The 27146-nt window shown below is 47.2% G+C and overlaps 1 protein-coding gene across 4 annotated transcripts in view; it reads left to right on the top strand.

The window, feature by feature from the left end:
* The window catches only part of LOC140387461 (NT-3 growth factor receptor-like), a 1104107-nt gene that overhangs the window by 850352 nt on the left and 226609 nt on the right, over window positions 1–27146 (top strand). For all 4 annotated transcript variants that reach the window (XM_072470576.1, XM_072470577.1, XM_072470578.1 and 1 more), the window contains one exon: window positions 22906–23097. In XM_072470576.1, the coding sequence (XP_072326677.1) occupies window positions 22906–23097 (192 nt within the window). The remainder of the gene's footprint in view (window positions 1–22905; window positions 23098–27146) is intronic.

A 27146-nucleotide genomic window follows, 5' to 3' on the forward strand; every position in this document is an offset into this window, starting at 1 on the left:
TGGTCACTGTACTGAGCAGAGTGAGGGTGAGAGTGATTGCATGTTGATGCACGATCAATGACCACTAAAGCGAGGTTGAAGTCCAACTGAAGGCTTTAATAAGCTAGATGTTTCCCCCAGCAGCTCAGATACAGAATGAAGGCTGCTGGGGCGGCACTGGCTCTTATATCCCGCCTAGCGGGGCGGAGCTACCATACAGCTTGACCAATAGGAAGCATACAATATCTACCAATGGTGTTCCAGCATTATCAGGTACCGTAATACCTCTACACAGACTACCACACATGTGCAGACCTGTGGTGTTTGAGAATGATTCTAATGGCTGGTATGCTGCTGATTGATGGTGTCTGAGAGCGACTGTAGTGACCAGAGTGATCATGCGGAGAGTGATTGAAGATGAGGACGTGAGTTGAGAAATAGGAGCAGACGAAGGCCTTGAGCCTCAGTACGATCATCGCTAATCTTTGGCTGCAACTCTACTTTGCAGCCCACTCTCCATATCTCTTGATTCCTGAGAGCCCAGAAAACAGTTTATCTCGGCCGTAAACGTATTCAGCGATGGAGCTAGAGAATTCCGAAGATTCACATCCTACGAGTGAAGAAAGCTCTCATCTCAAGTCTTAAATGATCGGTCCCTTATCCTGAGGTTTTCCCCTCGTGTTCTGTATTCTTTTAATAAGGGGATATAGTCCCTCAATGTCTGCCCTATCAAACCCCTTCAGAATCTTGTATGTTTCAGTGGGATAAACACTCATTCGTCTCGACTCCAGAGACCCCACATTTATTCAGCCTGTCATCATGGGACAACCTTCCCGTCTCGGGGACCAATCTCGTGAACGTTCACTGTACCGTTTCCAACGCAAGTGCATAATTTCTTCAATTTGGAAACCAAAATTGCACATAGTAATCCGGGCATGGTTCCCATCAAATCCCGGCAAGACACCTTCATTACTTTTTAAAAATTCATTTACGGGACGTGGGCGTCGCTGGTTGGCCAGCATTTATTGCCCGTCCCCAGCTGCCCATCAGAATGTGGTGGTGTACTTCAATCCCCTTGTAATAGAGACCAACATGCCATATATGTGATAGATTCATGGTGACTATGGGTGGAATTTTCCCATTCCGCCCACAGAGGGGTGATGGCAGGCAGGAGCAGAGAATCTGGCAGGAACTTAAAAGTCAGGGAAACCTGCCGCCGTAAAGTCACATTGCAATTCTCCCATTGGTGGGTCGCTCTTCCCACTGGCTGCTGCCGCAAATGCCATGTTCATTCATTTGTATCTCATGAATGTTCTTTAAAACAGTGCTAAAGATTGGCGTGCACAAGACGGTCCTCAGTTGGCAAGAGACTGAGGGGAGTACAATAAAGCCTTACTGCCATTGTGCTGCGCTGCTCCTGATGCGCTGTTCACCGCTCTGCCGGGATAGACCAGTTCCTACTCTCCATCTCCAAACCGAACCGGTCTCCTTGGAAAACACCGTGCTGCTGGACCCATGGGCCCTCCTGTGTCACGGAGTCAGATCTGTACTGTGGCTCAGATCAGCCAAAAGGGTGTTCGGCTGACAGTCGAGTACCATACAATTGGGCAATCAGTCCTTTTTCTTTCCAACTGGTGGAGGAAGGCAGTATGTCACAATGATGGATGTGGTGGCTGACCAATGAATGGAGCCGGGGGGGGGGGCAAGGCAGGGCGTCATGTGACAAAACCTCCAGGAATACATTTACTCACAGTTGGCAAACCAAATTTGTCTTTGTATCCCCAGATAATTAGCATGGACCTCCAGATTACTAGTCCACCAACATCACCACTATACCACCTAAATGAAGGTCTCCAGATGAAAGAACACAGATCCAAGGGGCATTCTGTTTCTTGTGTGTTCTGAAAATCTCCCAAAACACTGAAGCCAGGATTCCATGCCACCCCCCTCCCCCCACCCTCTCCCCCACCGCCCTCACCCACTGCGGCAGGTTTGCCGGCAGAGAAGACGGCTTGCCAATGGCCTCCAGCGTGATTGTTTGGTTCCACAAAGTCGATAGCCATTGGCGTTGTTTGTCTGCCTCGACACTGGGGAACCCACTGTGGGGGGTGGGGGGTTGGGGGGTAGGGGGGGGGGGGGTCGCCTTCAGCGGGACAGAAGATCCCACCGGTGGAAAAAGAAGTGCAGTGGGTAAAGATCCTTTAACAACACTTGGCATTGGGCTGCAAGCATATAAGGTTTCTTGATTCAGAAATAAATTTTTTCTTGGCATCCTTCCAGTAACAGGTGGTTTTATATACGAGAGGAATGGAATATGAATTGAGCACTGTTGTTTCTATGAAAATTGAAGGAGTCAGAAAGGCTAAAAGAGGTCATGAAAACTCATTGGCAAACAGGATTGAGGAAAATCCCAAGGCTTTTTATACGCAAAGAAAAGAGCAAGAGGGTTACCAGGGAAAGGGGCCCACACAAGGTCAGGGGAGGGAATGTATGCGTGGAGCCAGAAGAAATGGGCGAGGTACTAAATGAGTACTTTGCATCAGTATTTACCAAAGAGAAGGACTTGGTGGATGAAGAGCCTGGAGAAGGGTGTGTCGATAGTCTGGGTCTCATTGAGATCAAAAAGGAATCGGTGTTGAGCGTCTTGAAAATCATTAAGGTAGATAAGTCCCCAAGGCCTGATGGTATCAACCCCAGGATACTGAGGGAGGCAATGGGAGGAAATTGCTGGGGCCTTGACAGTAATCTTTGTATCCTCACTGACTACAGATGAGGTCCCAGACCACTAGAGAATAGCTAATGTTGTTCCTTTGTTTAAGAAGTCTGGCAAGGATAATCCAGGAAAATATAAGCCGGTGAGCTTTACGTCAGTGGTAGGGTAATTATTGAAGAGAATTCTTTGAGACAGGATTTACTCCCATTTGGAAGCAAGTGGACATAATAGACAGAGGCAGCATGGTTTTGTGAAGGAGAGGTTGTGTCTCACGAACTTGATCGGGTTTTTCAAGGAAGTGACGAAGATGATTGGTGAAGGTCGGGCAGTGGATGTTGTCTACATGGACTTCAGTAAGGCCTTTGACAAGGCCTCTCATGGCAGACTGGTACAAAAAGGTGAAGTCACACGGGATCAGAGATGAGCTGGCAAGATGGATACAGAACTGGCTCGGTCGTAAAAGACAGAGGGTAGCAGTGGAAGGGTGCGTTTCTGAATGGAGGGCTGTGACTAGTGGTGTTCCACAGGGTTCAGTGCTGGGACCTTTGCTGTTTGTATTATATGTAAATGATTTGGAGGAAAATGTAATTGGTTTGATTAGTGAGTTTGCGGACAACACAAAGGTTGGTGGAATTGCAGATAGCAATGAGAACTGTTGGAGGGTACAGCAGGATATATATCGGTGAGAGACTTGGGCGGAGAGATGGCAGAATGAGTTTAATCCAGACAAATGTGAAGTAATCCATTTTGGAAGGTCTAATGCAGGTGGGAAATATACAGTAAATGGTTGAACCCTTCAGAGTATTGACAGACAGAGGGACCTGGGTGTTCAGGTCCACAGGTCACTGAAAGTGGCAATGCAGGTAGAGAAGATAGTCAAGAAGGATTTTGGCATGCTTGCCTTCATTGGCCAGGGCATTAAGTATAAAAATTGGCAAGTTTTGCTGCAGCTATACAGAACCTTAGTTAGGCCAAACTTGGAATACAGTGTTCAATTCTGGTCGGCACAGTACCAGAAGGGTGTGGAGGCTTTGGAGAGGGTGCAAAAGAGATTTACCAGGATGTTGCCTGGTATGGAGGGCATTAGCTATGATGAAAGGTTGAATAAACTCAGTTTGTTCTCATAGGAACAACGGAGGTTGAGGGGCGACTTGATAGAAGTCTACAAAATTATGAGGGGCATGGACATAATGGCTAGTCAGAAGCTTTTTACCAGAATGGAAGAGTCAATTACTAGGGGACATAGGTTGAGGGTGCAAGGCACAAAGTTTAGAAGCGATATGGGAGGGAAATGTTTTACACAGTGGGGAGTGGGTGCCTGGAACACGCTGCCAGAGGAGGTGGTGGAAGCAAGTACGATAGTGACATAAAAGGGGGAAACATGGCAAATACATGAATAGGATGGGAATAGAGGGATATGGGCCCCAGAAGTGTAGAAAGTTTTAGATTAGATCGGCAGAGGGGTAGCATAGTGGCACAGTGGCTAGTACTGCTGCCTCACGCCGTCAAGAACCCAGGCTTGATCCCAGCTTCGGGTCACTGTCCGTGTGGAGTTTGCACATTCTCCATGTGTCTGCATGGTTCTCACCTCCAGAACCTAAAAGGATGTGCAGGGTAAGTGAATTGGTCACGTTAAATTGCCCCTAAATTGGAAAAATAAAGAATTGGGCACTCTAAATGTTTTTTAAAAGGTGAGAAGGGCAGCATTGTCGGCACAGGTTTGGAGGGCCGAAGAGTCTGTTCCTGTGCTGTACTTTTCTTTGTTCTTTGTTCTTTGGATATCATTGATATATCCCTCATATAGCTGAGTATCAAAAATTCATTCCTTACCCTAATACAAAAAGGGGTTTTCAGTTTCTCCCCTGGTTGTGGGAGAATGTCACATTCTGGTTTGTACTTCTCTGGAGCAATACAATGAAATACCCAACCAAGAAGAGCATCCACGAATAGAAGGAGGAGCATCAACTCCAGCATGCCTCAGGATGGTTTGAGCAATTAATCTGGTTTAGTGTTACAGATAATTAATGACCTTTGCGAAGGATTACATTTCATAAGGTTTAATCCTCTGATGGATGTGTCTTTTTAGCTGGAGCTGTAAAATGGTATTTATCAAAGGATTTTTTGGGGGGGAATCGTGCGCTCATGGTGAGGAATGTCAGTGCTAGGAAGTGAAATGTACATGCACTCCCAGGCTAGGTACAGTGCAGAGTATATGCAGAGTAAAGTTCCCTCTAAAGTGCCCCATTCTGGCACTTTAATCCCAAACCCTGAAGCATGACATTTCCTTTTCCCTCATTAACGTTTAAAGTTTCTAATTTATTCATTTTCTAAGAGGTTTTGGACCATGTTCACCCCATGGAATGTGATGAATTGTTCTCATCATGCCTTCTTTATTATCTGAAATGTTTTAACCATAGCATTCCTACCAAGTCCCGTTCCTGTAACCCCCACCTAACCTGCACTCTTTGGACACTAAGGGGCAATTTAGCCTGGCCAATCCACCTAACCTACACATCTTTGGACTATGGGAGGAAACCGGAGCACCCGGAGGAAAGCCACACAGACCACGGGGAGAATGTGCAGACTCCACACAGACAGCCACCCAAGGCTGGGAATTGAACCCGGACCCTTGGAGCTGTGAGGCAGCAGTGCTAACCACTGTGCCACTGCTGCCGTCACCATTGCTGTTTTTCGCTCTATTTTTAATGAATTGCCGATTGGGGGTCAGGATGCTGGGCAGCACCCCACACCGTCCCTCTCCCATCAACTTCCTTTCACTTATTTATAGTCGACCAAACTTCTGAGTCTGTATAATTTGATATTAAAGCTGTGCCAACTGTGGGACTGCTATTCAGCTTTCCCAACACTAAACAGCTCTTTGGTGGGTGACATTAGGCTACTTGCCACCCACAGGCCTCTAATTGCTTTGCTCCACATCCATCTTTGAAGTAGGTCGCTTGCTGGGTTTGATACTAATTGGAAATTGGTGAGCAAATTATTTTTTCTGTGTCTTAAATATTTTAATTTTGTGTGGTTCATTGGAGTCAGATCAACAGGGATCAAACACATAGTTGAGGCATTGATGAAAGTTAAAAAGAAGATATATGGACAAATAAACTATGAAGAAGATGTATAGATGAAGATTAAACATAATAACTTCCGGTTCCCCAGCGTCACATTTAGAGGGTATCCCAATGATGCACGAGGGAATTCCTCTCAGAATTCCTAGTGGGCAGCATGGTGGCCTAGCGGTTAGCACGGTTGTCTCAAAGCGCCAGGGACCTGGGGTTAATTCTAGCCTCGGGTCACTGTCTGCGTGGAGTTTGCACGTTCTCCCCGTGTCTGCATGGGATCCTCCGTGTGCTCCGGTTTCCTCCCACAATCCAACGATGAGTAGGTTAGGTGGATTGGCCATGATCAATTGCCCCTTAATGTCCAGGGACGTGCAGGTTAGGTTACCGGTTCTAGGGATAGGACAGGGTGGACAGAGGCGTGGGCCTAGGTAGAGTACTCTGCCGAAGGGTTGGTGCAGACTCCTTCCATACGGTAGGCATTCTATGATTCTATAATAATAATAATGTTTATTGTCACAAGTAGGCTTACATTAACACTGCAATGAAGTTACTGTGAGAGTGCCCTCGTCGCCACACTCTGGCGCCTGTTCTGGTACACTGAGGGAGAATTCAGAATGTCCAAATTACCGAACACGTCTTTCGGGACTTGTGGGTGGAAACCGGAGCACTCGGAGGAAACCCACGCAGCCACGGGGAGAACATGCAGACTCCACACAGACAGTGACCCAAGACGGGAATCAAACCCGGGACCCTGGGGCTGTGAAGTAACAGTGCTAACCACTGTGCTACCGTTTATGAAGCTCTTGCTTAAGAGTTCCTGCCCAGCAATTGGGCAGGTTTCCTCCGGGTGCTCCGGTTTCCTCCCACAAGTCCCGAAAGACGTGCTGTTAGGTAATTTGGACATTCTGAAAGATGGGGGGCTGGATTCTCTGATCCCTGATGGCGAAATCGCGTGGGAGCTCTACGCTGTTTGGCTGCTCGCCCCCACCCCAGAACTGGGAATCGGTGGCCGTTTTGCGCCAGTTTTCCAGAACGGAGAATCCAGTCTGGGGACTTTGGAATCCCAGTGTGGGTAGGAAATTTGGAGGAAGTGATTAAATGTATGGACAAAGACTAACCAATGATATAGATAGTTACACAGGAAAGGTATAAGCAAATTAAAACTGACACATATAGTGATTAAATACTAGGAAGTTAACAAAGTGGTACATGCATACAAAACAGCAGAACCAAAATGCCATAAAGTGAGTTAAGCAATATCACAACCAACGGATCAGAGCTTTGCAGTCCTGCCCCATCTAAGCATGAATGTATAACTGTATAACTAATGGGAGGAGGGGGCTCATCAAACACCCCTATCCTCATTGATAGCGGAGCCCATCAGTGCACAGAACAAGGCTTGAAACATTTGCATCCAAAATACGTATATGATCCATCTCTGCCTACTCCTGAAATCACAACATCACAGATACAGGTCTTCAGCCAATTTCATGTCCACTATGCAATACCAAGGAATGGTTGAGCACACCTGATACAGCAACCCCAATAACATGCTGGTTGTAGTGCTGAGGATTTGTCCTCCAGAACTGACCATACCCCTAGCCAAGCTATTCCAGTACAATTACAAAATTCACATTTACCCAGCAAAGTAGAAAATTGCCTGGGTATGTCCTGGACAGAAAAAGCAGAGCAAATTCAACCCAACCAATTACTGCCCAATCAGTTTACTCTCAGTCATGTTACGACTAGATGAGAAGGAGTGAGTCCACTCACCTTCTCTTCAGCCCCCTCAAATGGCCACAAGAAAGGATTTAAAATATGTATATTTTCCCTGTAAATGCCTTTTCCAATCCAAATATATTTACTTGTTAATAAAGGGCCAATCAAACCAAGTTTTCTTGAGTCAAAGAAAAAGTAAGTTTATCAGTTACTAAACATGGGAAAGAATAATAAAGATGTGAATACACAAGCACACACATGCGTGCACACACACAGACACACATACACAGACACACCAGATGTACACAGGCACACATACACAGACACACCAGATGTACACAGGCACACATACACAGTCATACCAGATGTAGAAAAGTTAGTCGAATTACATGTTAAAAGAAGATATGACTCAGCCCTTTGCTTGTCTTTGAGGTGTAGATTCTTGAATGTTGCAGGCATTTGAAGTTAGTTAGTTTCCTGTCGAATTTTGGAGTTGACTTTGTTCAGGTCTGCACTTTGTGGAAGATACCCTTTTAGCGTCCAGAGAGAGATCTTTCCTGCTCTTTTCCAGCAAAAGTTTAGATGACTGTCATGTCTGTTTCTCCTCCTTCTTGTTCTTTTCTTATCTGCTTGGCAAAATTGTTTTTTAAACTCCTGTTTATATATTCCTGGAAGGGAATTAAAATGGCACTTTTATGGACCAAGTAATCACATTTTTTGATTTTGTATCTCCGACACATCTGATACATTTACAGGTGACTCATAGCAGACATTTTTTGATTGCCGTATATTTTTGTATTTTTTAAGGGGAAAATATTCCGCTGGCTAGAGTTATACGGAGTACAAAGGAACATAACTGAGTTGTTGGAAGCCAATCATCACAGTCCTGGGACATTGCTGTAATAGTTTCTTAGGATAGTGTCCTAGGCCCAACCATCTTCAGCTGCTTCATCAATGACCTTACTATCATCATAAGGTCTGAAGTGGAGATGTTCACTGTTGATCACATTGTGTTCATTTCTATTTGCAACTTCTCAGATGCTAAGGCTGTCTGTGTCCATTTGCAACAAGAACCATCACCATCACTGAAATCCCCACCATTAACATCCGAGGGACCACTCTTTACTAGAAACTTAACTGAACCAGTTACATAAATGCTGTGGTTACAAGAGCAGATCAGAGGTTGGGAATTGTACTTGATTTTCTAAAGCCTGCCCACCATCTACAAGGCACAAATCAGAAAGGCAATGGAATACTCTCCAGAAGGTCATCGATGAAGCAACTGCAGCAACACTCGGGAAACTCGACACCATCCAGGACAAAGCAGCCCACTTGATTGACGCCCCATCTACCATCATAAAATTCACACCCTCCACCACTGGCACACCATGGCTGCAGTCTGCACCATATACAAGCAACTCACCAAAGCTCCTTCAAAAGCGCCAAACCCATGACCTTTGACACGCAGGAGAATACAGGCAGCAGGTGCATGGGAACATGATCACTGACAAGTTCCAGTCCAACTCACATACTTTCCTGGGACTTCCGCTTGTGACCATGGAGTGATTGGTCACATAAAGGGCTGTTCCTATTCAAAGTCACGGAAAAGGGCTCTTTTTACCCAGATCCGGGTGGAATTTTGATGAAAAGGCATAGGTGAATATTAGAGGAGTAGTTTACCCCTGGAATGGTATGTCTTCTGATCACCGGACCCGGCAGAAAACAGTGAGAGGTTTGGCTGGAAAGTTGAAATAGCGCTGTGCTTCACAGACAGTCTCTTCCAGCGTGCAGCAGGGGGGGAGGGGCAAGCTGTAAGGCCCCAGATACAGGAACTGATGATTTTTATCAAGGAGGAATTCCATAAACAGAGGAAAGAAATGCATGAGGATTATGCAAAGGCCATTACAGAAGCTGTGGCACCCCTGAAGAGTACTTTGGAGCGGATGGAGATGTGTTTGGAGGTGCAGGGGTTACAGATTCGGGAGATTGAAGGAGTGATCTCGGACCACAGCGATCGTGTGGTGGCTCTGGAGGTGGAGGTGGGGCTCCCCGGAGACCTTTGTAAAACATTGAGGGCAAAGGTGGAGGAGCAGGAGAATGCCTCGAGAAGGCAGAACCTGCGAATAGTGGGCCTGCCTGAAGGAGTGGAAGGTGTGAGTGCCACTAGGTACGTCTCGAGGATGCTGGCGGGACTGGTGGCAGATGGGGTGCTAGATAAGGCACCTGAAGTGGACCGAGCGCATAGGTCTCTGAGGCAGAAGCCTAGAGCTGGGGAGCCGCCGCGGGCGGTGATCGTGAGACTCCATAAATTTGTGGAGAAAGAGAAAATTCGACGGTGGGCCAGGGAGAAGCGTAGCTGCGACTGGAAATAACATCCGGATTTATCAGGACATCGGAGCCGAGTTGGCAAAACAGCGGGCAGGTTTCAACAAGGCCAAGGCGGTGCTGCACCGGCGGCAGATTAGGTTTGGGGTGCTCTGCCCGGCAAAATTATGGGTGACGTTTGGAGGCCGAGAGTATTATTTCGAGACCCCAGAAGCGGCCAAAGACTTCATTAAGGAGCATAAACTGGGAGAGGACTGAGTGGACAATGCTTGGGAACCAGGGTGCTGGCACTATGTAATGGTCGGGAGCATGTTTGGAGTGGGTGCAGGGATTGGGGGATTTTCGCCTTTTGGGGGGGGGGGGGGGTTCTGTTCAATGTTGAGATTGTAAGGAGTTGTAGGACTGAAAAGTTTATGTGGGGATGGATGTTCCCAGCCCCCCTCCTGTTTTATGGGACTGTTTGTGTTTAACATCTGTTTGTTTGCATTTGGAGAAGGCTACCTGGAGTTCAGGAGAAGTCCATGTTTGGGTGGGGGAGGGTCAGGCCAGCAGGAGGCCTTCTTCTTTGAGCTGAGGAGTGGGGGGGGAGAGGGAGGGGGAGGTCATCAGGATGTGCCTTTGGGCAGGGACAGCCGCGCTAGCAGGTTATGCTTGTGAACGGAAGTGAGGTGGTGGGGGGAGAAGGCGAAGAGGGGTGGCCGGGGGAGGGGGGAAAGGGGAAGTGGGGGGGGAAGAAGGGGAAGGGGGAAAGCGGGGTGGGGGGGGTTCTGTGACGTGGCAGGGGGTGAGAGATGACATGGTCAAGGGCGAAGAAAGGGGCCATCTGGGATGGGCTAGGTACAGAGTGGAATTAAAGGGGCAGGAGTTAAGTGGGGAAGATGACGGATGGTAGAGGGGATTGGAGGCGTAAGCCTCCGGTAAGGTTAGTAACGTGAAACGTCCGGGGACTGAATGGGCCGGTTAAAAGGTTGCGGGAGTGCGCACACCTCAGGAGCTTGAAAGCGGGGCTGGTCTTTCTGCAGGAGACACACCTCCGTGTGAAGGACCAGGTTAGGTTAAGGAAGGGGTGGGCCGGGCAGGCTTTTCACTCTGGGTGTGATTTGAAATCGAGGGGTGTGGCGATTTTAATGAGCAAAAAAATGGGATTTGTGAGTGCGAAGGAGGCGAGGGGTCCAGGTGGGAGATATGTGATTGTGAATGGGGTATTGGAAAGGGCACCGGTAGTGTTGGTAAATGTGTATGCCCCAAATTGGAGTGATGTGGGTTTTATGAGGGGGTTGCTGGCAGCAATCCCGGATTTGGCCACGTACCAGTTGATCATGGGTGGAGATTTTAACTGTGTCCTGGAGCCAAGGGTGGATAGATCGAGCCCCAGTCGATGGGTAGGGTATGAATGGCATGGGAGCTGGGGTTTTTTTTGGAGAGGATGGGCATGGTGGATCCATGGTGCTTTCAGAACCCAGGGGGAAGGGAGTATTCCTTCTTTTCACATGTCTATAAGGTGTATTCGAGGATTGATTACTTTGTAGTGAGTTGGGAGATTTTGGTTGGGGTGGAGGGGGCAGAGTATGCGGGGATAATTATCTGGGACCATGCACCCTACTGGCTGGATATTCGGTTCAGTACAGGCCGAGAGCAGAGGCCGGGGTGGAGGTTTGACTCGGGGTTGTTGGCGGATGGAAGTTTTTGTGAAAAGGTGCGGTTGGCGATTAGGAATTATGTGGAGTTCAGTCAGAATGGGGAGGTGTCGGCGGGCATTTTTTGGGAAGCACTGAAGGCAGTGGTGCGGGGAGAAATTATCTCATTTACGGTTCGGGCGAATACAACTGAGTGGCTTACTAGGCCATTTAAGAGCCAATCACATTGCTGTGGGTCTGGAGTCATGTGTGGGCCAGACCAGGTACAGACGACAGATTTCCTTCCCTGATGGGCATTAGTGAACCAGATGGGTTTTTACGATGACTGACAATGGTTTCATAGTCATCATTAGACTTTTAATTCCAGTTTTTTTTAATTGAGTTTAAATTCCATCATCTGCCATGGTGGATTTCGAACCAGGATTCCTCATTCATTATCATGGGTCTCTGGATTATTAGTCCAGCGCCAATTCCACTATGCCACTGCCTGCTGGGGGGGGGGGGGGGAGCCCACTGTAATGGCAGACCAACCAAAATCAGTTTGACAGGATTAAGACAGGTATCGGGAGGAGGAAGTGGAACATGCTGAAGATTGGAATGTCCAGCCAAAGCCTTGGTCCACAGGATAGTCCTTTAACAGGAGCTTGGGATTTAGATTCTATGGCACAGTTAGGCCCAATTTTGTTCAGAGTCCTATGCCTCTTCCAAGTAACGTTAATAATAAACTGCTACAGCCTCACAATATAAAAGTCCAAGTGACACATTTGGGGGCATTGAGGGTGATAAACTGGCCTTGTGAGTTCAGATTGGGATTCCCAATTTGTATAAAATTATGAAGAGCTTTAGACCTATGTTCACTGGGACAAGGTTCAGATTGCCTTCGCTAATCAGGCATTTCCCTTATGGTGTTGTCGTCTTAATATTGCAGGAACACTAATTGATTTTCTTAATTGAGAACAACACACGATTTAATACTGGAATTGGCTGTACAGCCTTTTGATTAGTAAACATATGCCACCGCTGAGTTTTAAATGCCTAAAGCTAAAGTCGCTCTTCATCTCCACCCTTGCCCTCGCCTTTTTAAGAGATGCCTCCTCGTGAGATGTAACTGTTCAAACGTTTCAATGAAAATATGCAGCAAAATATTTTTGTCAGCTCAGAATTGCAGTCTCAATGTCAAGTTCCACTAAATATTTGGGAAAATACCAATATTTGAGGGGAAAAAGCCTAGTTCATCCACCAATTGCTGCTCTACTTATTTTAAACAGCATTTCTCAAGTTGTAGCTTTGTACCATTCACACTTGACCTTTGCCCCCATCTACCTGTTGATGTTTAGAGATGACACTGATAGTGCTTTGTGAGTGGAAGTGACTATGACACACTCCAATAATAGTAGAATTGTAAACAAAAATAGAGAATGCTGGAAAAACCCAGGTCCAGCAGCATCCACGGGGAGAGAAAGTAGAGCCAATATTTCGAGCTCGTTCGACTCTTCATCAAAACTAAAGAGAGGGAAAATGTGTTGGATATTAAAGTGTAGCTGTGGGAGATTGCAACAAGATGCAGCAACCGTGATGTCACAATGGGCCGGGTACTGGAGGGGCGGTATTTCCGATACTCGGTCCTCCACTTTCTGGGCCGCGCCCGTCCCTCGCTCAACATGGTCGCCGAGGACAGTCAGGCCTTACTCAAGATGGTCACCGGCAACCCCAGAAGGAACTGGGGATCTTCAATCTGTAAGTGAGTCCACGTCAATCTTGGAGATGAGATTCAGCTGCAAACCCTCAGATAGACTATATAAGTACATCACCGAGCAGGAGTAAAGGGCATGGAAGCCTTAGGGTGAAAGCGAGGGGGACATTGGATTCCTGTGTGAATTACTTGCTAAGGGCTTTGTGGGTTACGACCAGTACCAGACAATGAACCCGCTTTGGAGGCTGAGAACCTGCCTCAGTAACTGGAACACCTTTTCCGTTTATATGACCGTGAAGGGCAGCACGGTAGCATAGTGATTAGCACAATTGTTTCACAGCTCCAGGGTCCCAGGTTCGATTCCCGGCTTGGGTCACTGTCTGTGCGGAGTCTGCACGTTCTCCCCGTGTGTGCGTGGGTTTCCTCCGGGTGCTCCGGTTTCCTCCCACAGTCCAAAGATGTGCAGGTTAGGTGGACTGGCCATGCTAAATTGCCCTTAGTGTTGGGTGGGGTAACTGGGTTATGGGGATAGGGTGGAGGTGTGCGGTTGGGAAGGGTGCTCTTTCCAAAAGCCGGTGCAGACTCGATGGGCCGAATGGCCTCCTTCTGCACTGTAAATTCTATGAACCTAGCTACATGCCTTTATAGGGCAGCACGGTGGCATAATGGTTGGCACAATTGCTTCACAGCTCCAGGGTCCCAGGTTCGATTCCTGGCTTGGGTCACTGTCTGTGTGGAGTCTGCACGTTCTCCCCGTCTCTGCGTAGGTTCCCTCCAGGTGTTCCGGTTTCCTTCCACAGTCCAAAGATGTGCAGGTTAGGTGGATTGGCCATGCTAAATTGCCCTCAGTGTCCAAAATTACCCTTAGTGTTGGGTGGGGTTACTGGGTTATAGGGATGGGGTGGAGGTGTTGACCTTGGGTAGGGTGCTCTTTCCAAGAGCCGATGCAGACCGATGGGCTGAATGGCTTCCTTCTGCACTGTAAATTCTATGATTCTATGTATGTTAATCAATACATTGTATATTGATTTGACTTGGTCTTTCTGCTCACGTTATGTCTCTAAACCCCACCTGTATTGTTGCCTGACCCCTTGCAACATCACACAACTTTAAGAACAAGAGACAGATGGTCCTGTGTGGCCGAGGTTTGATTTGAGGCAATAAATATATGGGATATGAAAAAGGGCTTATGATGGAGGAGAAAGGTCATAATCTAAAGCTCTTGAACTCAATGTTGATAGTAGAACTGGGTTTACTCATAGACCCAGTTTGTAGGCCTTTTTTTTTTCAAGGGTAAAGTCACCATGAAACTTACTTTACCAAATCAATCATAATGTGATTCCTGTACCATCAGAAATGAATGTAATAATTCTCAAACTCTTCTCCCCTCATAAATGAGGGAACATTTGTCACTTCCTTCTCCATGAAGATACCTTTAATTCCTTAATTCCTTCAATCCACTATCTCCCCAAATAATTAAATGATTAAATAGTTGGTGAGCACAATGTGTAACAGCCATACAAACCTTGAAGGTCCCAGGTTTAATTTTCTGATTTTGATTCCAGCACTTGTAGGAGAGCTGCCATGGGCCAGGCATCCTGAGCTAAGGAGGAGCAAAATCAACCGGGCTTCCTTCTGCTAGTTGTTCATTGACACTTACCGGATGCCGGCTTTGCACTGATACCGAATGGGGAAAGGATTGGGCTGAGCATTGATGCCGCCCCACAACTTAATAGCTCGACAACACTTAATGGCAAGATTCACATATGGAGAGCAAAGTGCCACCCACAGCACTTTCAGGAGAGGAGTGGAGGAAGTTGAGAAAGAAAGCAGCCGAGACTTCCATCCCCATCATAACTGAGGCTAATTCAAATAGCTCTGTATCTAAGCGAAGATTCTGGGCTGGATTCTCCGTGGAGAATCCGTTTTGACGCCCATATCGGGAGCGGCGCCGGTTTTTGTACTCTCCGCCCCCTGATAAGTGGCGTACTCCGCTGATTATCCACAGCCTCAGGCCATTGCCTGAGGCCCGCCCCACAATGCTCCGACCGGCCGAGCTCCCGACGGCGTGGGTTACGTGTGCTCACACCGTCCGGGAACCTCGCTTGGCGGCTGCGGACTCAGTCCAGGGCTGCCACAGTTTGGGGAGGGCCAATCTACGGGCACTGTGGGAGGGTGGTCCAGGGCACGCGAGCGGCCAAAGTGGGGCACTACTTTAGTGGTCTGGGTCCGTGGGCTGGGTCCACCATGGAGCACGGCGCGGCTACGGAACTGGAAGTGCTCAGGGCCGTATCGGCAGCACGGTAGCACAAGTGGATAGCACTGTAGCTTCATAGTGCCAGGGTCCCAGGTTCGATTCCCCGCTGGGTCACTGGCTGTGCGGAGTCTGCACATTCTCCCTGTGCCTGCGTGGGTTTCCTCCGAGTATTCCGGTTTCCTCCCACAGTCTAAAGACGTGCAAGTTAGGTAGATTGGCCATGATAAATTGCCCTAAGTGACCAAAAGGTTTAGGAGGGGTTATTGGGTTCCGGGGATATGGTGGAAGTGAGGGCTTAAGTGGGTCGGTGCAGACTCGATGAGCCAAATGGCCTCCTTCTGCACTGTATGCTCTATGAATCTATGAAGCTGTGAGCTACACGCTGCCTCCCTGCTAGCCCCCAACAAAATGGTGAATCGGTGACCATTTTACGGCAGTTTTCCTGTCAGAAAAGACTATCATTTTCACGCCGGTGTGGGGACGTAGTCTCCAAAACTGAGAATCCAGCCCTCTGTCTTACCAGTGTGTGGTGAATGTCCCTTTGAGGGAAACACAGCAGACTGAGGGTCCCCTTGACTGAGTGATCAATAGGGATACAGGATGGGGAATCATCCCAGGGGGAGGAGTTCTGAGGCGAAAGTATTTCAGAGCTAGCTGCAAACATGTTGCTGATCTTGGAAGATCACTAAATAAATCCGGCTTTGTTCACAAATGTAGTCTCTGCAAATACATCATTACACAGGGAGTCTTGGAAAGGTTTCCAGCACATCTACAAGGCCACAACAAGTTCATGTTCACAAGATGTGCAAGGTCCTTTTGAAGCTTTTTATCCGGTGCACATTTTTTATTCAGTCTCTGATTCTCTGAGCATCATTGTGTGTAAAACTAATGACTGCTGAGGGCAAACAATGACAATGTAAGTTAAATGGTATTATTATACAGAGAAGATGGATTCGGAGTTACTAGTCAATAGATCACTGAAGCTGTCAGGTCAGTGTGCTGCAGTAGATAGAATCTTGGTCTACATGGGCAGAGGAATAGAGTACAAATCTCAGTAGATCATTTGGCGTTTGTACAGATGCTCCAACTTCACATGCAATTCTATCCATTTTGCATGAAAACTGGAAGCCCAGATGTCTCTTAATTGTTCTGATATTCTGTTTGAAAATAAGAGTTCTGGTTTACCAAAGTTTTTTCGCTGGAACGCCTTCAAAATGCGCAGAATTTCTTTCTTCTTAGGAACAGAAAATATTTGTTGAGACAAAACTGACCTTTTCCTCATAGCTGAATCCCATCTACCAATTAATTCCTCCGTCTCATCACCCTTCAGGCCTAAATGTTCCTGAAGTTATACTGGCTGCTTCAAAGTCCTCTCTGCTACCTTGTTCCACAGACTGAAATCAGCGAAACCTGTAGAGGAAACATCAAAGGTGTCAGTGTTAGTGGGAGAGCCTGGTGTGAAGGGAGATTCAGAGTAGAGGTGGTGCGTGCGAAGAATACTCAGGGGTATTCAGAGTAGCAGAGGAGTCTGTACAGAGGGGAAGTCAGTGTGAAGGGTTAATCTGTGCAGAGGAGTCTGTCCAACAAAGGATTCTCAATGGAAGGAGAGTTTACAGCGGCACGGTAGCACAGTGGTTAGCACTGTTGCATCACAGCGCCAGGGGCCCAGGTTCGATTCCCAGCTTGGGCCACTGCCTGTGCGGAGTCTGCATGTTCCCCCTGTGTCTGCGTGGGTTTCCTACGAGTGGTTTTGGTTTCCTCCCACAATTCCTGAACGACGCACTGTTAGGTGAATCGGACGTTCCAAATTCTCCCTCTGTGTACCCAAGCAGGCGCCGGAATGTGGCGACTAGGGGCTTTTCACAGTAGCTGCATTGCAGTGTTAATGTAAGCCTACTTGTGACGCTAATAAAAATTATTATTATTATTATTAAGAGAGATTGGTTAATCTATGCAGTCGGCGTTTCAATTTGGAGACACACGGAACCTGGAGGTGTCGTCATTTTCAGAAGGGGAGTAGTACAGACTATTAGGATGACTCCAACTTTATCCCAGAGGAGTAACCATGGTGTGACGCCAGCTCTCTGTGTACTTGTGCTATAAATAGATCCCAAGTTCTTATGTATTTCACTGCTGGCTGTATAATTATTGGATTTCTCAGAGCGGTTGAGGTGGAGTCAATGGGTTTGGAAAACAAGTAAAGTATTTGTTAAATTAGAACAGAAAAGGGCATTCTAAAAACTTGACATGAAGGAAATCGGAAATAAAAATGGGAAGCATTGAAATGCAGAGACGGTGGGGTCGCTTCGGGATTGATTAATTCTAGTAGTTCCTGATTTTTGAATGGGAATGCTGTTCAAGGTTTTGTGTTGAGGTTATGGGACAGGAGAGAACCATGCGCAATGTTTTTTGGGGGCCGGTGTCAGGGGGTGGGGGAGTGGGGGGGGGGGGGGGTAGGTGTAAGTATTCAAAGTATAGGGAGAGAGTAAGCACTGTGCAGCATTGGGGGAAGCTGTATGTGTGAAGTTAAAGGGAAGCGCACCTAAGTATAGTTTGGGAGAGAGTTACGATGCACGTTTACCAGCTGTCTGTTTCTTGTTGAGATGTTCGGTGTTTGTGGCACCTTCACAGGCTTTCTTCCGCCAATCCTCAAAAACGTACCATTTTGGGGCATTTTTAAAATTGGTTCTCAACGCCAGCGTGTTATCTCTTCCGCACACAAGTGATTTTTCAGTCCCATGTACAGACGAGATAACACACAATAGATCCTGAGGTTATTTCATCAGCCTTTCCACTCTCAAAGCCAGGCAATTGCATGCTAAAAACATTGGCAAGCGCGGCTAAGCTGAACTCAAGCATTTGTATCGAACCTTATTTAGATCAGACTTGGCCTAATCTGCATAGTTCTGGCCTCTATATTACAAAAAAGGATTAAAGATACAATGGCGAAGGTGCAAAAAAAGATCCACAAGGATAAGACCAAACTGAGAGGCTGATAACGATCAGGAAATGTTGAATCTATAGAAAAGAGCAGGCCGAAATGTAAAAACAACGGGCAGAAGTTTCATTTAAAAAAAAAAAAGTCCTGTCTTGGGTGGGAAAGGCGGAAGACAGCTCGTATGTTACCTTGCCGGCTTTTCCCACTGTATTTTTAAAAGTTCTTTGGAAAAAAAAGGAAGGGGCGGGCCTCATGACATCACGCTGGTGGGGTGGGCTCTGATTGATTTGCCCCGTCAACAACGTAACTTTATGAAAGATCCTGCCCTGTTTTTAAAGGGCGCTCCAATTAAAAAAAATAAGCAAAACACACAATGTTCGGCCTATGATCGCTGAAACAGGGGATGAATACCTTGCCACAGCGTTACCAAGCATTAATGAACATTACAGAGCATTACACAACATTACAGAGCATTACACAACATTACAGAGAGTTACACAATGTTTTGCAATGTTACAAAGCATTATAATAATAATGTAATAATAATAATCATTATTAGTGTCAAAAGAAGGCTTACATTAACACTGCAATGAAGTTACTGTGAAAATCCCCTAGTCGCCATATTCCGGCACCTGTTAGGGTACACTGAGGGAGAATTCAGAATGGCCAAATTACCGAACAATTGCACTGCATTGCTCAGCATTGCTCAACATTTCACAGCATTACACAATATTATAGAGAGTTACACAGCATTACACAGCGTTACAGAGCATTACACAATGTTACACAGTGTTGGACTGTTACACAGTGCTACACAACATTACACATTGTTACACAGGGTTACAGAGCATAACAACGTTACTCAGCATCACACAGCATCACACAGTGTTACAGAGCTCTACACAGTGTCACATAGCATTACAGTGCTACAGGGTGTTATAGTGTTACAGAACATTAGTGTGTCACACAGCATCTGACAATGTGCAACACTGTGTGACAATGTTACAGAGCATCACAGTGTCACACAACATTACAAAGAGTAACACAGCATTGCACAGCATCACATAGCATTACACAATATTACACAGCATTCCAGAACATCACACAGTGTAACACCCCATTACGCAACATTGTAGAGTGTTACACAGCTTACAGAGCATTACACAGTATCTCACAGCGTTAATAAATCTGAGTGTAAATTATTCTAAAGCCAGAACCTGAAAGGAAAGACAATTTTCAATTATTTTGGCAGATTTCCAGCATGCACAGCATATGTATTTGACTTGGGTTTCATGCAGAAACGTGCACTTCAGTGTGAGTAATCGTACAAAGCACTTACCTTCAAATAAAATTGGTTCTTTTAATGCACAAAGTTGCATCAGTAAATATCTGAAAAGCACCATTTAATTTTAAGCACAGTAATAATAAGTTTAGTTTCACCTCAGCAAGACTCTCAGCACTCTGCCACCATCGATAAGATAAAAAACTCCTGGAGAAACATATCTGCCGACCATAGATCCTCATGTCCAATTATACTAAGGTTTAATCTTGCCTTTGCATTCTTGTGTTGCATTCACCAAGGATGTTTTAGGCACTTTGTTCATTGCTGGTCACTGGGTTCAACTGTTCGGCAAATTGATCAAAAACGCTAACCGTGAATGTCAAAGCAAAGAGGGATATAATATTGGGCCATGAAAGTGACATGCCGATATTTTCTCAACCAAAATCATAGGTGATTGCCTACAAAGTGAAACAAATGAAGTACTTTAAAAACGTCTTGTCACTAATCATGCCCTCTAAGTTAAATTACAAATTTGTATGTTATGTCAAAAAGGTGCAAGAATATATTCGTCAATAACAGCCACCGACTATATTCTAAAAGCTTTGTTTGTAAAAAGAAATACATTTTGGTCAGTCTTCAATTGAGGGATTAAAAACCTTTAATTGAGAGAGATTAAGGGAGGTTAAATGCACGGACATATTCCACAGGGAAAATATGTTTTGTGTGTCCGTGTGATGAATTATTGGATTACGAGTCCTTTATCCTTACTCGCACCAAGTTCCATTCACCTTTCCACCTGACCTAACTGCAGGTCTACCTCATTCTCATTCATCTTTTCAGATTCCTTCTTGGCCTCATCCTCACTCGGTAACCTCCTTCAGGCCTACAACTCTCCAAGATCTCTGTTCACCTCTAGTCCTGTACTCTTGACCAACCTGAATTTGCATTAAACAGCCAACTGGGATGGAACCATCAGGTTCTTCGGCTTCAGGTCCTGGCTTTCCATCTTTAAACCACTCTCCACCTTTCCACACTCTCCAAGTTGCTCGCACTGAGAGCTGAGTCAGAAAGATATCCCTAAGGATTCAATCTTTTGAAACTGATCACACATCCATATTGCAAGAAATGTCAGCTTTCCGTTTTAGTTGGTGCCAATTGCTGTCTCCGGCCCTCCGGCCTACTTACAAACTGGAGGTAGATATTGTAATAACTTCGCCGAGACCAGTCTTCCAACACCAAACCCCTTTATTGCAGTAACGATAAAGGCCCCTGCTGTGGCTTAAAATACACACATCCCAGCCCAGGGCCCTACGGAGATGCCAGTCCGGGCCGGAGCAGCGGATTTTAAGCTCCCACCATACATTTCCTATTGGGCAAGCTGCCGCCCGCTGAATAGGGGGATTAATTTTCCACAAAGCCAATGGGGATATCTACTGGCAGTCTCCCTTGTCCTTCGTGGCCACCACAACAGAGATATTTGCAATTACATTCCTGCTACTTTTCAAATGCATTTAGCTCTGTTGAGTCTGTATTTTGTCCATTATTTTCTTAGATTGCTGTGATTTTTTTTTTTTGCAGTGGATGTGGGGCTGGTTTAGCACAGTGGGCTAAACAACTGGCTTGTAATGCAGAACAATGCCAGTAGCGCAGGTTCAATTCCCGTACTGGCCTCCCCGAACAGGCGCCGGAGTGTGGCGACTAAAGGCTTTTCACAGTAACTTCATTGAAGCCTACATGTGACTATAAGCGATTATTATATTATTATTATCATGTTAATAGCTTTGTTCTGGTCCCAGATGATCATTATTTCCTGCCGTCAGACCAAGAGGAATTTGACATAGTGCGGGGCGTGGGGCAGAGTGGTGGTCATTGGAGGGTTGTATGGGAGGACACTGGTAACAGCCGTGGGCATGGGCTGATAATATGGCATACTTAGAATGAATGTACAGGGTGGAAGCCACCATATTGCACTGCCAAGCATAGTCATGGACAAATGCAATGGAAATCCACAGTTGCTAACGCCCTTTTAGTGCATGGTACCTGGAGGAGTAGGAAGGTGGGCTCGATAAATTGCTACATCGAACAAGAATTATCTGCATCCAGACTCCCATGTTTTGTTCGAAAAAGTAGACTATTTCAATTTATCTGACTTTTAAAGGGAGTAAACTCTATTGTTCACGCTCAAATGGTTCTCACATCTTCTCATCTCTCTCCCATATCTATTCCCATTCAGAACAAAGGTGTGACCTTGGATTTTTCAGACTGTGGGACGTCTGTATTCTTTGGGACCTTAAATATAAGATAGGGGAACTGTTTGTGGATGGCATATCGAGCATTTAGAAGACAAATTACTTTAAGGAGATAAATATAAGCCAGCAAACCAAAAGTGGCGGCAGCAATTAGACCCACGAGGTGAACAATAAACATGTATCAGCCCCACTGTGCAAGGCCAATTGCTGAGCAGCCCCATTGTTTGTAGCCCAATAGCCCCAATCACGCACGATTCTGTGCGTGTGGCACAATCGCTCACTGATCAAATGTGATGCAACATTTAAAAGAATAAAATGGTACTGTGAATAAAATTAATTGACAAAATTAGCTGCAGTTTACTCTTCCTGTCTGCAGTTACCTGGCAGCGGCATGATGTAGGAATCGTTCCCGTCGAAATATAGAGGAATCATTTGTCCAACTGTATGGGAATCCCATTCCAGCTTTAGATTTGAAATTCTGGGTGAATACGGTTAGAACAAAGAACAAAGAATAGTACAGCACAGGAACAGGCCCTTCGGCCCTCCAAGCCTGTGCTGTCCGTCTAAACTAACATCTTCTACACTTCCGGGGTCCGTATCCCTCCATTCCCATCCTATTGATGTATTTGTCAAGATGCCCCTTAAACGTCACTATCGTCCCTGCTTCCACCACCTCCTCCGGCAGCGAGTTCCAGGCACCCACTACCCTCTATGTAAAAAACTTGCCTCGTACATCTCCTCTAAACCTTGCCCCTCGCACCTTAAACCTATGCCCCCTTGTAATTGACCCCTCTGCCCTGGGAAAAAGTCTCTGACTATCCACTCTGTCTATGCCCCTCATAATTTTGTAGACCTCTATCAGGTCGCCCCCTCAACCTCCTTTGTTCCAGTGAGAACAAACCAAGTTTATTCAACCTCTCGTTTGGCGTGTCGTGGTAAAGGTGGATTTGGCAGGGTAATGCCACCTGTCACAGAGTGGAGAAAATTATTGATTCTGGTGAGCTATGTTTTACCCGCGTTTTCCCCAACTGTGTTGCAGGGCCAGTGGCTGTGATAAGCGGTGAGGAAGATTCCGGCAGCCCACTCCACCACATCAATCACGGGATTATCACACCCTCATCCATGGATATTGGACCAGACGCTGTTGTTATTGGGATGACCCGGATCCCGGTGATTGAAAACCCCCAGTATTTCCGCCAAACTCACAGCCTTGGGAAGCACCCAGAGACATGTAAGTGCAATTTAATGTTGTTTTTAAAAACCTTTGCTTCATCTATCCTATTGCAATTGCTGTTCAACGCTCCGAATTAAAAGTAGCAGTGTGCGCCAAAACACAATACAAACAATTTAGTAGCCTGAACTCTGTGAGACATTTCCTTACGCTTGTAGAGTTTAGATGTTATGTCGCAGTGAGTGCAATGGAGCCGCGGAGAGCATATTCCTGGCATGTGTGAGTTGATATCTAGTCAGGTTAAGCTTCAGAGATCAACAGCGAAATGGACTCCTGAGGTGTATTGCAACAATGTGCTTTTCATATTTTGTTAAACTCAGTGAAAAATGAGCCGCAATACTCCAAAACAAATGATGTGTGTTTATGTGATTGTAAGGCTGCTGGAGCAGACTTGGTTAATTATGTGGTGAGATTTCTTTGGCTTTCTAATTGTCTGAGCAATTATGATTTCCATCTTTTACAATGATTGGAACCAAAGGCGGCCAGACAGAGAGGCGCTTGCTTTCTGTAAAGTGGGAGAGAGAGGGGAAGGGACTTGGAAGCCCTGCTATATTCACAACTGGTTTCGGCAAGGGACCCTTGTAAACATGCATATGCCAATGAAGCAGGGCTCAACCAAGCTGATAGTGAGTAAAAACGTTTAACTGAGAAAATAGCGCTTAATAGAGGCATATGGCCAAAATACTGCCTCGTGCCAAATGAACGTTAAATTCCTTTTTATCACATCTGGATTTTCTGATTCCTAGCACTGTTTTCAGATAACATTCCGCAGTTGAGGTTTTTTTTCTGTGCAAGTTATTTCTGACAGACAATAATTACAGTGAGAGTGAATTGGGACATGTTGAGTTGGCTGCACCAATATCAAAGATTTCCTCTATTACTGGATATTGTGGAGGAAAACTGAAATATACAAAAGTTCAGCTTTTACAGTGGTGGATTTTTGTTGAAGTACAAAGTGAGCTCTTTGCAAAATGTATATGTTAAGGAGTGTGTAGGCATGTTTCTTCCACATACATTTAGAACTTTAAAGTTTTATATTGTCAATATAACTGACCAGCCTCAGGAATAATACAAAACCTCAGAGTTGATGGGCAAAATAGTTTCCAAACATGAATTTCTAAAAGTCAAGAGCTTGAATTTTACACTCCTCCACCAGTGGGTTTTTAGGCCTGCGGGGGAGTGAGAGCGTGAGATTGCGGGTATGGGTTCCTGCCCGCCCCGATGTTGCATTGGAGTGGGCAAGGCCTTGGTCGGGAAGTCTGTCCTTTCCCCAGTTGAGGCTCTTAGGTGGCCAATGAGTAGCTGCTTAAGGACCTCTTGCCGCCTAGCCTCATGTTTTAGGTAGGCGAGTGGATTGAAGCTCCATGGTGGAAGGCCGGAAATAATCCAGGTTTGATCTGGGGTGGGTAGATTTCCCTTCTGATTTGTGGTGCCCACTCCCCCCCCTCAAAAAAAACTTGGTGACCTCAGACTCCCCACCTCCCGCCCCCCCACCCACAACCCCCCAGGCATTCCCTACCTTCCCCACCTTGGGACCCTTGGCCGGTACCCTTTTCTTCCGGTTCCTGGACTTGGTCTCAGGAAGCCCCATGCAGTTTCTCTTCCAGCCATTGCAGCGCTGTTGCTGGAGGGACTGGAGAGCTGCCGGCCAAACAGATTGGCTGGCTGCTCTCCAGTCAAGGTGGGACTTCCCCCTGAGTGAACGGTGGTGGTCCCGCCTGTGGTAGTCACCACTGATGTAGATATTAGATGATTTGTGGTAAGGCCCTGTACTACAGGTATGCGGGTAGTTCCCTGCCTGCTGGCTCCGCCCAGTAGGTGGAGTATAAATATGTGTGCTCCCCATACAGTAGCCATTTCGCCAGCTGCTGTAGGAGGCCACACATTTTAGTGTAATGAAGCCTCAGTTGCATTCAACTCTCGTCTTTGTGTAATTGATAGTGCATCAATTTATTACACTAAAATTTTCAGAAGATGGACCTCTGCATCAAGCCGAATCGCCTGCAGCTGGATCCGCAATCAGGCAACGCCAAAAAGAACTTTGAACATTGGCTAGCCTGTTTCGAAGCTTACATCAGGTCTGCACCAGGCCCAATTCCGGAAGCTCAGAAGATTCAGATCCTCTACACGCGGCTGAGCTCCAACGTCTTTCCACTTATGCAGGACGCGCCGAACTACGACAAAGCCATGGCGCTACTGAAAGAAAACTACGCTCCGTGGACTAACAAGCTTTATGCCAGACACATCCTCTCCAAGCGCATTCAATTCCCTGGTGAGTCAGTAGAAGACTTCTGGCGTGCTCTAATTCCCCTAGTCAGAGACTGTGACTGTCAGGCCGTCATGGCCACGGAACACTCAAACTTGCTTGTGAGGGACGCTTTTGTTACGGGGATAGGGTCAGATTACATCCGCCAACGCCTTTTAGAAGGGGACACGCTCGACCTCGCAGCAACCAAAAAGCTTGCGCTCTCACTGACGGTCGCCTCGCGCAACATCCAGGCCTACACCCCCAGCCGCGCGGTCCACCCCTCCTACGCATCGTGGACTCCGCAGACGGCTGCCCCTTCGGGGTCCCCACTCAGCCAACCCCACGCCTGTGCTGCGCGGCAGCCAACAAACCCCGGGGCCCCAAATGTTACTTCTGTGGGCAGCAAAACACCCCTGACAATGCTGACCGGCACGGAGCACCCTTTGCAAGGCCTGCGGCAAGAAGGGGCACTTTGCGGCGGTGTGCCAGGCCCGTTCAGTCACCGCTATTGTTTCGACCCCCCCCCCCCGTACGGGCCAGTGGGTGCTGTCATCTTCCCCTCCTCGGACGACACACGGTCAGTGGCCGCCGCCATCTTCCCCTCCTCGGACCACGTGCGGCCCGTGGGCGCCGCCATCTTGTCAACCCTCACAACGTTCGGCCCGTGGGCGCCGCCATCTTGTCCTCCACAGGAACATCAAGCGCCGTCATCTTGTCTCCCCCATGGCACGTGCGGCCCGTGGGCGCCGCCATCTTACCAGGACTCATGCCCCCCGGGCACACCATCGTCTGCCACCATCGACGATCAGCCGCGTCTCGCCTCGGTCACGATTGACCAGTCTCGCCCACACAACCTAGTAACCGCCTCTACAAACGTGAAAATCGATGGACATGAGATCTCCTGCCTGCTGGTCTCTGGGAGCACCGAGAGCTTCATTCATCCCGATACGGTAAGGCGCTGCTCCCTCGCGGTACACCCCACCAATCAGAGAATCTCTCTGGCCTCCGGGTCCCATTCAGTGACAATCCAGGGGTACTGCACAGCCACTCCCACTGTCCAGGGTGTGGAGTTTACCGGCTTCTGCCTCTACGTCCTTCACAACCTCTGCGCTGCCTTACTACTTGGCCTGGACTTCCAGTGCAACCTCCAGAGTCCAACATTGAAATTCGGTGGGCCCCTACCACCCCTTACTGTGTGCTGCCTCGCGACCCTAAAGGTCAACCCACCTTCCCTATTTGCAAACTGAACCCCAGATTGAAAACCCGTCGCCACCAGAAGCAGATGGTACAGCGCCCAGGAAAGGACCTTCATCAGGTCCAAAGTCCAGCGACTGCTTCGGGAAGGCATCATCGAGGCCAGCAACAGCCCCTGGAGAGCCCAAGTGGTAGTGGTGAAAACGGGGAGAAACACAGAATGGTCGTGGACTACAGCCAGACCATCAATAAGTACATGCAGCCCGACACGTACCCCCTCCCACGCATATCTGATATGGCCAATTAGATTTCACAGGACCGGGTCTTAAATCTGCCTACCAGCAGCTCCCCATCCATAAGGCGGACTGCCCATACACTGCCTTCGAGGCAGATGGCCGCCTTTACCACTTTTTCAGGGTTCCTTTCGGCGTCACCAACGGGGTCTCGGTTTTCCAACAGGAAATGGACCGAATGGTCGACCGGTACGGGCTGCGGGCCACTTTCCCGTACCTTGACAATGTCACCATCTGCGGCCACGATCAGCAGGACCAACGAGCACCCCGATGCCCTAGCCCGAGGTACATGTGCCAGCGCACAGGTGGACCGA

The sequence above is a fragment of the Scyliorhinus torazame genome, chromosome 12, assembly GCF_047496885.1.
Source record: "Scyliorhinus torazame isolate Kashiwa2021f chromosome 12, sScyTor2.1, whole genome shotgun sequence".
NCBI classification, from domain to species: domain Eukaryota; kingdom Metazoa; phylum Chordata; class Chondrichthyes; order Carcharhiniformes; family Scyliorhinidae; genus Scyliorhinus; species Scyliorhinus torazame.